This window comes from Oxyura jamaicensis, chromosome 18 (assembly GCF_011077185.1).
Source record: "Oxyura jamaicensis isolate SHBP4307 breed ruddy duck chromosome 18, BPBGC_Ojam_1.0, whole genome shotgun sequence".
Taxonomy (NCBI): domain Eukaryota; kingdom Metazoa; phylum Chordata; class Aves; order Anseriformes; family Anatidae; genus Oxyura; species Oxyura jamaicensis.
The window spans coordinates 9,718,071-9,729,962 of record NC_048910.1 but is presented as its reverse complement, the minus strand read 5'-3'; the positions used below and the strand labels follow the sequence as shown (position 1 = coordinate 9,729,962).

Here is an 11,892-nt window from a genome sequence, read left to right as displayed (position 1 = left end):
GGCGAGGGGCGGGCGCGGCTGTGGAGGCCGCTAGGTCCCGGGGTGGGGGCGCTGCTTCTGAGAGGAGCTCTGAGAGGATTTTTGGGGAGCGGGTAGGTTTGGAAGTGCCCAGAAGGAGCTGTGGCCTCTTCTGCTTATATTGCACGAAAAGGAAACACAAATAAAGATTTGGGGAGGTAAAGATAGGTGCTGAAGGCGGTTGTGCTGTGTTAAGAAATGCAGTCAGTGCCCGTACACGCTGTGGTGTCCAGGGTGATCGATGTCGCCTTGTCACCACCTATAGCCACCATCCTGGAGGCCGCTGCTGGCCCAAGCCAGTCACCACAGCATCACCTTGTGGATTTCCACATCAGTGAATAAGCTCTTTGGAAGCTGGTGTGTCTCTAAAACCAAATTGTGCAGTCATCGCTGTGCCCAACACTCTTCCGCCAACGTACACGTGCATAAATACTGATACTTGTTTGTGCACACTCTGAAAATGACAAGAGGGCCCAGCAGATTCTCTGATGGAGCACCAAGAGAGATGCAGGTTCCAGGAATTCCATGAGGTTCACTAAGAACCTTGTTGTGATGTGCCAGGTGCTTCAGCACTGTGGTGGAGCCTGTGCTACAAAAACAAAGGTGTAAAAGGCGTGGGAGGCAACTCTGGGTTAGTTTGGCTGCGTTCCTTTGCTTATTTGTTTTAATTGTTGCTAGTTGGATATCAGCTGAAACTTTTTAGCTGTTGTTTGGTCCATGTCTTTGTTACAATCAAAATCAGTAATCAAAAAATGCTTCCACTCAAAACTTAGTGATCAAAGCTTAGTGAAAAGTGTTTGACACTCTGAAATCGAAGGTCAGCAAATCAGAGGCAGCTTTTGAGTTCTGAGCAAAGTTTTTGTGGCTTCGTAGTGGGTACCACTGAGCAGAGAAAATGACACTGAAATGGCAGGTGCAGGCCGAATAATTTCAGAGCCAATTTTAACTACATTTTTCCAATATTTCTAAGTAAATTTTGTTCAAGTATATCTTTGTAGATAATAGATCAATTTGGGCTTCATCTTAAACCACTTAATATGCTTAATATTGCTTATCTGTCTTACGAAGCTATCCCAAGAGAAAAAAAAAAAAAAAAAAAAGTGTTGTGGAAAAAAACAAACAAACAAACAAACAAACAAAAAAACTTGAAAAGTCCATGCTTGACCTTTTTAAACTAAGTCAGAGGTTATGCTTTTCATTTTGTAGCCACATCAAAAAATCATTAATTAATCCAAAAGAATTAGAGAAACCTCCTAGTCCTTTTAGCTCTTCAGCCACACAGCTCTTTGGCATGCATGTATGATTCTAAACAAAACTTCTGACCTCTTTGATTGATTTAAGTATTTCTCTTTCCCCAAAATCTGTCATTAGCCTATCGTGTGTATAGCATCTGAAATGCTTTCATCTGGAATATGTAAACTCTTCAACTCTTCTAAGCTTGATTCACATGCACATATAAATTAAATAAGAATTTCTTAAATGTATGGTAGCAAATTGGCTGTTTTCTTTGATTTCTCAGCTAATCTCCAGCAGAAATAATTCTGTATCAGTGCTCATTTGGTGATGGCTATGACAGCTATACTGGTTGCCTGCATAGATTTCATGTAATTCCTTAAATCAACATTTGCATAGAAGCAGTGCAAAAAATAACTGATGGAGTGGATTACAAAGGTTATCATCTTTACATTCTAAATTTGAAATAATTCTCATTCGATATATTTTTGAAGATATGACTACTTTCAGTGTTTCAAAATACTGTGGATTTTTGCCACACAGACTAGCAGGAAATTGACTTGCTCAAACAGCTGAACTTGCCAAAATTTTCACTTCTGAATTCCCAGATTGGGAATTTTGTGATCGTTAGGAAATCGATCTGTTCAAGTCAGTCCAAATCACAGGAGACAGCCAAGTGGTTTGTTACTGACTAGGCTGTGGGAGGCTCTATGGATGTACACATCTCTTTCCAAGTGTTTTTTTCAAGAGGTAAGAATTTATAAATCAACTTTTTTGAATGTTAATGTTTATTGATACATGTCTGTGGATTGCCTTCAGAGATGAATACCTCTCTGTCATCGCCATCACAAAACACTATAGTCTGAAAAAATGTATTTGCTGGTGAAAACATTACCAATAGCAGCCAGAGAGGCTGAAGACTACCTGCACTGATTTGACAATTGCATCAGTTCTGTCCAAAAAGAAGGAAAACCAAAAGGTTCAAGCAATGACTGCCGTCTTGTCTGCAGCCAAAGATGCAGTCTGGACATGATGAGTACTGATGTGCACTGAAACTCCAAAGGAAATCACTCCAGATACACAGTTGTAAAACACACAAATATCTCAGCCGGAATACAGAACAAATTCCCAATTTGAATTGCAAAAATATGTTCATTTAAGTAAAACACGTGGTACTTTTTTTCCCCCAAAACTCATTTTACAATGTTCTCTTATCTCTGAAACTGTCTCAGCAGGTTGCCACAAGTAACATGAGCACAGCTTACAGCATTCTTTCAAACATCAAAAAAAAAAAAAAAAAAGGGCAGGTTTCACTCACTCATACCAGCATTCGGAACACCTCTAGTTGCAATACATTATTTTTCAGACCTTCTAAGCAAACCTTTCATGTCTGAAAAGTTGCAATTCAAAAACACTTCTCTACTTCAAAGACTTATCAGGTCACACACTCGCAGCACCCTCCTCCCCTTGTTGCTTCAGGAGACTAGACAATAAATTCAGCGTACAAACATTGACTCCTAAGGGTGATTCTTTCAAGTAGTCAAATACTGCACATTCAGCTAGGAAGCAGGGCCAGCTGATGTGATCAGTTGTCATCCTGCTGTAACTGGGATAACTTGTTAACATTGCTTAGAAAAATCTGAATGTTCCTGGGGCAACTGTTTTTGTGCAAAATACAAATCATTTCAGGGAAAAATAACATTTGCGTGGCAGCAAATGCTAGCTTTACTTATCCCAACTTCACAGTGTTTAGCTATGAAAGACAAGTTAATATTAAACTGTTTGGTATCTCTGCTACTTTCCTGAACATCCTGATCCCAATGTTTTATCCACAAAACATTGAGAGGAGATTTCCAAACAGATAGGTTCTTGCCAGGTGATTTATGTGTTTATTAAAGGCGGCTATGAATATTTTGGCTTCTATGTCAGATGTTATTCAAAGATCCCATTTAAACATGTTTAGAAAGCAAAACAGTGCACTTTGTACCCACAAAATAGAGAAATTTACTCAGGTAACTGAAGAGTCTCTCTCTACATTAGAGAATTGAACTTCTGATAAGTGCAAGTATTAAATACTTAATAACACCTGCCTCAATCTCTTCTTAAAAATACAAAGTATAAGAACAAATGAGTTGAAGAATACTGATAAAATATTCATGTACAGCCTTAAAAGAAGAAAAGCTAATAAGAGTACATTCAACTTTTTTTAATGGTGGCTTTAGCATGTTACAATTCTAGTTCGATCTTGGTGTTAATGTTAAATGGATCTTTTTAGAAGTTCTAAAGTATCCTGATTACTGTGTGGCTTCTGCTTCGAATCACAGAGGAGGCTTTCATACTTCAGAGGGAAGAACCTGTGACTCACTGTAATCTGTTGCAGAGGAATACGTGTCGTACACTAACCACTTTCTAGTAGGCTGAAATTATATATATTGTTTTCTGAATGGAAATACAGACACAAGCACAAAAATTGACAGACTGGATCAAGTGACCTACCTGTATCATAAACCAAATGAAAAGTATAGTTTACTTCAGAGCTACTTACTGACCAGAAATCATTATTATTGCTCAATGGTGCATAGTTCTCTTTCTTTAAAAAGGAATCACCTATGTTGCATAATATTTAAACAGTGTTAAAAATTAACTGATGTTTAAAACAACCATTTCAGGTGAAGTACAAGTCACAAAAACATAAATAGTTTTATTAATTTTAGCAAGTTTTTTTAAGAGTAAAATAATTCTTTATCTGATGCTATTGATATTTAAATGATGGTTGGACACAGCTTCTAAATGCATTTGGAAAGCTCGGTCTTTCTACATACATAAATTCTGGAAAATCCTATGATGACCCTCTGTCTCTCTATAATTAAAGGTCCACTCCCTATCACGGGGGAGAGGAAATGGAATCAGAACCCAGCTAATTACTAATGATGAAGGCCTTCTCTATAAAACAGTTAAGAGCCGAAGGATTTGACTGAGAGTTAGGTAATATTAAATAAGAACACTCTACTGGGGGAAAATTACTTTATTCTAAAGGGGTTGCTATTGAGAAAATGCTTTACAATTACATAAACATTGGCAATATGGAAAGAGAAGTAGTGTTGTGGGGATGTTGAATAAGGCAGAGAAAAAAAGGATGGAAGTTAATGGAAAATGGCTGAAGTAATGTGTCATAGCTTGTGAAAGAGGCTGCTAATAGCAGCAGTAGGGAAAACAGCTGAGACCGTGTTCTCAGAGAGTCCCAAGTTCACCTGGAATTTACCCTCACAGGACCTAGGTTGTCCTTTCTTATATCTCATGTTTTGCCTCAGTAAGGCATTTGGTGCTGTATTTCTTTTTTAACTCATTCGTGATCTTCACATGGTTTCATGTCTGATGGGTCCTTCTTCACAAGAGTTGAAAAGAAGCCACGTTCTGTTGAAAGCAAGAGGTTGAGAACTCAGGTTAAAATAATAGAACCTGCAATAGCTGAAAACAATGCATCTCGTGGACACAGCTGGGTAAGCAGTGAATTTCTGCATCGTTGCAAAACCGCTGGAAGAAATACACTATTTTAATTTCTATTTTAATAAAAGTTAAGCTACATCCATCTGAAGCCAAGCCAAACATAAGGAAGGATGTTTTCACCATGGATTAGGCTGTGTTTTTTCCTTTGCTTACAAATGAAAATAAGACTTGCAAGGAATATTGATAAAAACATGTACAAAGCATTTTGTCTTGCTGACAAACTTCAGTACTTAGTCTGTTTATTTATTCTAAACACCTGTGTGCCTGCAAGCCAGTTTCTCCAGCCTCAGTTCCTCACAATGGCTGTCAGCTGCTTCTTAATGCTTGACCCGGTGTCAGAACCAGTCAGCATAAAGTGGCAATACTTCACCAGAAGATATATATATATATAAGAGGGGAAGTGAATGCGCTTGATTTTTGAGGCTCAAACCGTGTTTAGGCTCCAGAAGTTGATGTGAGGATTTGTGAAATCCCAGAACACGCTACCCATGGCCTGTTGTCTGGGCTAGGCCTCTGCATAACGCCTTCTCAGAACAGAAGACGGATTAAAGCAGGGCCCTGATGTATCAGAACGCTGTGTGTTCTTCCCTTTGCTTAGGTTTTCCTAAATGCCCAATAACTTCAGACAAACTAGCTGGTCAAGTAGGACTCAAAGATGAAATCATGGCAATGCCCCCTGACACAGACAGGCAGCTGTTTTGAAATTAGCCGGGCTCGTACCTTTGAAACAGGCAGGGAGAGTAAGATTGCCATCCACGCACTGAACGGGCACAGTGTAGGCACAGGACTTCTCTTTATTCTTGCAGAAGAAGGATACGGTTTCGCCATGCAGAATGCCTTCCTTAAGGTCACTCTGAACTCTTTTCTTCTCTCCTTCGTATAACACTACAGCTTTCTTAACCGGCATTTTACATGGCTCTGTAAAAGAATCCAGTTAAAAGCAACAAGACATAAGGATAACTGGAGTGTCATTTTGAGAAGCAGGTAGATTAGATCCCATGATAAATTTGCATAAGTGACATTTGAGAATGAAAAATACCGTGGCCCACATGTATGTAGTACTTCTGCTGGTATTACAATGCTGAAGAAATTCTCGCCCCTACATGTAGGGAGAAAAGTTTCTGGTGAATAACCAGCCCCAGTAAAATTTCTAATTATATTAAAGAGGAGGGGAAATATCCAGACATAATAAATTTTGGTAGCTGATTACTGCCGTCAGTTCAGATACATCATGGTATGCCATGTTGAAGGCTAGGAGCCATCGTAGATTATCAAGGCCTTGAAATTACAGCATCAGTTTACTTGTGAGAAGACAGCTCTTCCATGAAGGCACCATAGCTCATTAACGATCAGAGCAGTGCTCTTTCAGGAAAATTATATTTGATTAATTTGTTTCTAAGAGCTGGAATATATATACCTTTACAGGTTGGCTTTGTGGACCAGTTTCCTGTCTTTTCACATCGGGAATGCTTAGGTCCTTCCAGCACGTATCTGGATTGGCAGCTGAAGCTGACGGTTTCGTTGTAGTGATATGTTCTACGAACAGCAAAATTCAAGAATCCATTTTCTATTCCTGATGGAGCGGGACATGTGACAGCTGTGGTACAAAAACAAAAAACAAAGCTTTATCAAAGCTGCAGTTCTGGAAGATGCAGTATTAATTTTGAAGTATACTTAAAACTTTCATGGTGATTCATTTCAGCCTCTTTCACAGGCAAACATAGAGGAAAATATTTTAAAAAACAATAAATAAACAATTGCATTCACAATTATGACTTTCAGAATAACTGTACTGTATGTTTGCAATAGTATTATGATATTTTTCTTTAAAAAATTATGCATATAATCTGATATATGCAATTCTAGGATTCCTATTATATTTTTTAATGCTGCTAAAAGTAAGTTACTTACCCCTGCACTCCGGAATGCTGCTCCAGGTCCCGTTGGCCTGGCAGGTAGCTGTCTCATTTCCAATAAGTGCAAGGGGTGGTACACATTCAAAAATAATCGTGTCCATGTAGTAAGAAGTATTTCCAGGTTTTACGTGACGGTAAGAAAGGACTCCAAATTCAGAAAGCGATGGAGGTGGACAAGTCACAGCTAGAAAAATACTATATTCTTAGAATTAAGTCTTAAAAATTGAATTGTTAATAGTATCACAGGAACAACATGCTTATGGCCAAACTAACCCACAAAATACCTTATGGAAGTGTAGCTACCAAAACAAAAAGATCAGATTTAAAGTCTCAGAAGCCTGAGAGTATGTAATTCATAATTTTTGCTGTATTTTTCATACAATATTATGCAGTATATTGCTTTATCAGTAAAGTGTTTATGCAGGAAAGGTTATAGCAAAAATATGCATAAGAGTTGTAAAGCATGACAATGTCCTCTTTTTAAATACCTGGAAAATGAATTTGAGTGGATAAGCATCTTACCTTCAGCTGTAAATAGCATCCCTGATCCTAGCCTTTCACACAGACCTATAAATTGTATTTCTCTGTAACCAAAAACCACACATATAAAACCAAACATATAAGCTGCTTCTTGATTTTTCCTAATCTCTTTTTGCACAGCACAGTAGGAGGCCTCTGAACAAGAGTATACGTAATTCTGAACAGCATAAAACAGCCCTCCTGTAAGGATAGAATAGTTTTTTGGTATTTAAACACGTACGTTGACACTGTGGGACACTTCCACTCCACTTGCCATCTGCCATGCATTGGCTTGTTCTTGTCCCAATGAGGTTGTAGCTGAAAACAAAACGTCCTGGTTATCAGAAAGCTTAATGAACCTTTATGTGAGGAAAAATAAACTCGTTCTCTGCAAAAACGTGTTTCCATTTCTCACAAACAGACTTAAAAGGAGTCCGGTTCTGAAATCCTTCTCTAATGCAAGCACTTATTAACCTCAAAGGAAGTTTAGATTCAAATATGAAAAATCGTTAATATTCAGGTATTAAAATTTTCCAGAAAGAATACTTGATGAAAAAAGATGTTTTGTACTTTCAACTCAATATCCTGTTTTAATGTTATAATAATTTATACAACTGGTTAATTTTGTGGATATATGTAAATACTGAGCATTGATCTTTGATCAGTGATGTTAATGTTATAGGTTCTCAGGAGAAATTCCTAGTTGTTTATGGCAATTCGGGTCAGTCTATTTGTAACAAACTCAGCACTCAATACCTAAAGGTACTGAAGAGCTTTATTTTATTACAATATCAGATAGCCCAGTTTAATTCACATTTGCATTCCCTCTAAATACTTCTCTAGTTCTCTGCATACATATTACTACTAACTTACACTGAGTTTTTAAAATGCTCACTCTATATTTATCATTTCAATATCACACAGCTGAAGCCTCGTAAATTATCATTAGCAAAATTAAATCAATTCAAGTCCCTTTGCTACACTTGATGTCAGAACTAAATTTATTTATTCCTTCTCTTGCTTCTGCAGAGGAAGGGGTAACTGAGGCTACTGATGTTCTTCAGTGAACTCCAGGCTGTGGCTCTCTTAAGCTCTTTCCAGGTAAGTGCTATTTGTTAATTACTCACCAGGTAGAGTGACTGTCTGCTGCTATCAACTATGTCCCTGCATTTATCATAACTCTATTTCTTTAAACGAATCCTCGTTTCTAAAGTCAGTAAGCAGCCTTCAGTAAAAGTGCATTTGGTCCAGGGACTAAATGAGGATTAACTTTGTGTTTTCATTTACTGAGCTTGGAAGGACACAGAAACAAAATTTTTAGTCTCCAGAGCCTGACAGCATAGCAACTTAAATAGTGATTATCCTTTCTTTGCTGTAGGATTTCATCTCATGATGTAATAAGGGGATTTAAAAAGCAGGGGAAAGTGGTCTGGAATAAGTCGTGGTATAAAATCTCTGCTATTTTGTTGGTTTTCCTGTCTGTAAGATGTTACTTTGGAGTAACAAAGCCCTGGGATGTAATAATTGCGTTTGGGAAGGAACACTAAATACGGCATTTTTAAGCATCTGAGGTTCAGAGGGGTTTTAAGGTAGTATTTTTTAAGTTCCCTGGCTTTTAATGCTCCAACAAGTGATAGCAGAGTGTAATGCTGTGATTTAGATTACTTATTTAGCAGCACAAGAAAGGGAGTGCTTACCCTGGTTCACACGAAAAACTAAGAGAACTCTGGTAATAAGAGTCTATAAAATCAATTTTTCCATGCTGCAGCTGCCCAGGAGTGGGACATCTCTTTGCTGTTAATTAAAGATAAAAAAGATAGTATTATTTCACAAGGCATGAGGCTAGCTAGCATAGTGGAAACAGGTTGGTCATAAAGGGGTCTGGGTACCTTTCAATTTTCTCCACTTTTGTGTGCTGCATTTCTTAAGTGTAACTACTATATATTTCTATTAAAACATAGTAAAAGTAGCTTCAAAACTTTCATGATTAAATCACTTCTAACGACTGTCTGCAATTAAATGGTAAAAATGAATGGCAATGGATACAATAAAGGCAGATGATGTTATCAGCCAATCTGCATCGCTTAGAGTACAAGCACTGCTGGGCTGAGCCAGGTTAAGGTTTGCTTTGTCTGGATCCAGTCCCTGTCGCTCGCTCTCTGGTAGCAGAGGTCTAAGGGAAAACGTATAGAAAGCTCCTTCTCCTGTTACTTTCACCTCTTTCCCTCCACACCCGGTTGTCTTTTGATGACTATTTATTTTCCAGGAGAAAGCTTAGAGCAATCTACGTTTTTACCTATTTTGACTCAGGAAAGTAATAACAAAAAAGCACCCAAAATACAGCAAAACACACAGCTCCTTGGCAGGAAGCAGCAGCTTTGCAGGGAGTAAGATGGCTTCTGCATTTGCTTTTATATAGAAAACTTAGAAATGCAAGGAAAGAACAATCAGAGAACAAAAGCATATCAGTTTTAACACGTCAGATCCATCACATGAACTATAAAATAACCTTTTCAGCTCAGCACATGGTGTGTCAACAAGGTGGTGCAAAATTTGGGGGTAAGTTCTACTTTGTGTTACTTACGCAGGCACAGGAGCGTGTTGAGAGGCCACTTGCCGGTGGGCTGGCAGGTGTACTTCCTCTGGCCGTTGTTGGGGACAAACCCTGGCCTGCAGGTGTACTCGATTTCCTCGCCCACATCGTACACGGTTTTGACCACATTGATTGTGGCAAAGAGCACTTCTGGTGGCTTGGAACAGACTGGAAGAGAGGAGACACTGTACAATATCTCAAACTTTCTGTCCTTTTTCTTTTTTCTTATTTTTTTTTTTTTTTTTTTTTGTAATACCTAAACTGGAAGCACAAGTTTCTGTGTTAAAGCCAGCTGTTGGATGTCCCTACGCTGAGCTAAGTGTCCTGACGTCTACAGGTACCTGACTTACTGAGGCAAGGGAGGGCTGCAGTAAGCATCAGCAAGGAAAAAATGTATTCTTTTCCTTCTCTTTGGCAGCTCTATCATGGCCCCAGTTAGACTTCTTAGGAGGAAAAAAGTGCTTTTTTAAAAATGGATTTATGAAGTGTTCTTCAAAGTGAGGCAACTATGGTAAATGATTTTGGGGGCAAAATAGGGTGGGGGGGGGGGGTTAGAAACAAATTAATGCATTTCATTTTTAATCCAAGTTGGTTTGGTGGGGTCAGAAATTTCCCTCACTGTAGAGATGAAGGAAATTAAGTAAAAAAAGACAGGAAACAGCTTTCAGAGAACTCCCATTCAAAACACTTGACCAGAGCTATCTGAAGGCTTTACAGTTCCATTGCTTTCTCCAGATTTCCTCCCTCACGCTCCAGGGTAGCAGTGGCCATTAGAAAGTGGAGGGCGCTTACCTTTTGCTGCAAGAGCAGAGTGGGTCAGAGCAGCCGCACACACGACCAGCACCAGGGAGTACATTGCTGCCAGTCCACCAGTTTCCCGAATGACCCTCAATCCGGCGTTTCTTCCCCTAAAAATAAAGGCAGCCACAAAAGGGTGGTTACATATTAACTCTTTGTATTTATTCCCACCCTGGTAAACAGAAGATAAAAGGGTCCTTGTGTAGCTGGAATAAAGGATGAAATAAGCATCACATGTTGCACTGGTACATAATGCAGGAATTCAAACAGCAGTCTTGGCTGCAAACATCTCCGCTCCCGTTGTTGCTGCAAAGCTTCTCCTGTTGGGACTGATGGCTTTGGGAAAACAATATTATTTTCTCAGCATCTCTAAAGGATGAGGATGCTTGGAATTCAATATTGGATCAAATAATAGAACTGTCACTGAGAAGCTTTTGTTTCTCCCTCGAGCTTGTATGTTTTCATGTACCAAAGAGTGCTGAGAGTTATAAAGATCTTTTTAAGGCAAAATGGTTAGCGTTGGAGTGACATTGGTGGTGCTACATGCCTCCGGTGATAATACCAGCTTAATAATGATTTAGATGATGATCTGACCTGAAACTTCAGGCCTGCTTTTATCTGATTCACGTTGTCAGTCGTCATCTTTCAATTAATGGATAACCAGTTAACTACTGCATAAGTAGTATAGAGAAGAGTCACCGTGCCAGTGCTATGGGAAAAGTGAAATAGTGGTTCTAGATTGTGCTTATTTGTGATAAGGGCTCATATTTGAGTCATGGTTTTGGGTGGTATAAAAACTTGTTTCGATTTCCCCCGTTTGGGGTCATCAAGTCAAAACTTCACAGCTATCAGCTGATGTTCTGATCACTGCAATCCTCCTAATTTAGCAGATTTTAACTGCAGGAACATCTCAAGTGCAACCAAAATAACATTTGTGTAATCATTGTTCCACAGTTTGGTGTTTCTAATCTAAGTATCCTCCTTCCCCGCTGACTCACAGCCTGCGAGGGGGAGTGAGGGACATTTGAAGCTCAAACGAGAAGCTAGGTTATGTCAAACCCTTATTGCTGAGATCTTAAATAGTTTGTTTATTTTTGCTTGATGAAGTTTCCCTGTTTGCATGTAAAACACAAACTTTAGCCACAACATTAAACAATTAGGATCATGCTAGTTTTCTCAGAAAGAAAGCGATATGAATGTCTTGCTCAAAATATTTACCAAACACACAGTACCAAAGGGCAAAGTACAACTGCTAAATCAACCAAAAAATACAGACTTTATTTTCTGTATTTACATCTGATTATTTTC

The 11,892-nt window shown here is 38.7% G+C and overlaps 1 protein-coding gene across 2 annotated transcripts; it reads right to left on the bottom strand.

Moving 5' to 3' along the window:
• Positions 1 to 4,261: 4,261 nt before the first annotated feature.
• APOH (apolipoprotein H) lies at positions 4,262 to 10,694 on the bottom strand. 2 transcript variants are annotated; one of them, XM_035342207.1, is made up of 8 exons: positions 10,579 to 10,694; positions 9,778 to 9,954; positions 8,891 to 8,987; positions 7,435 to 7,511; positions 6,670 to 6,858; positions 6,176 to 6,355; positions 5,479 to 5,676; positions 4,262 to 4,665 (listed from the first exon to the last, which is right to left on the bottom strand). In XM_035342207.1, the coding sequence occupies exons 1-8, from the start codon at positions 10,640 to 10,642 to the stop codon at positions 4,595 to 4,597; spliced, it is 1,053 nt and encodes a 350-aa protein (XP_035198098.1). In that variant the 5' UTR covers positions 10,643 to 10,694; the 3' UTR covers positions 4,262 to 4,594. The 2 variants fall into 2 exon arrangements, with proteins under 2 accessions (XP_035198098.1, XP_035198099.1); XM_035342208.1 differs by lacking the exons at positions 7,435 to 7,511; positions 8,891 to 8,987.
• Positions 10,695 to 11,892: the final 1,198 nt, after the last annotated feature.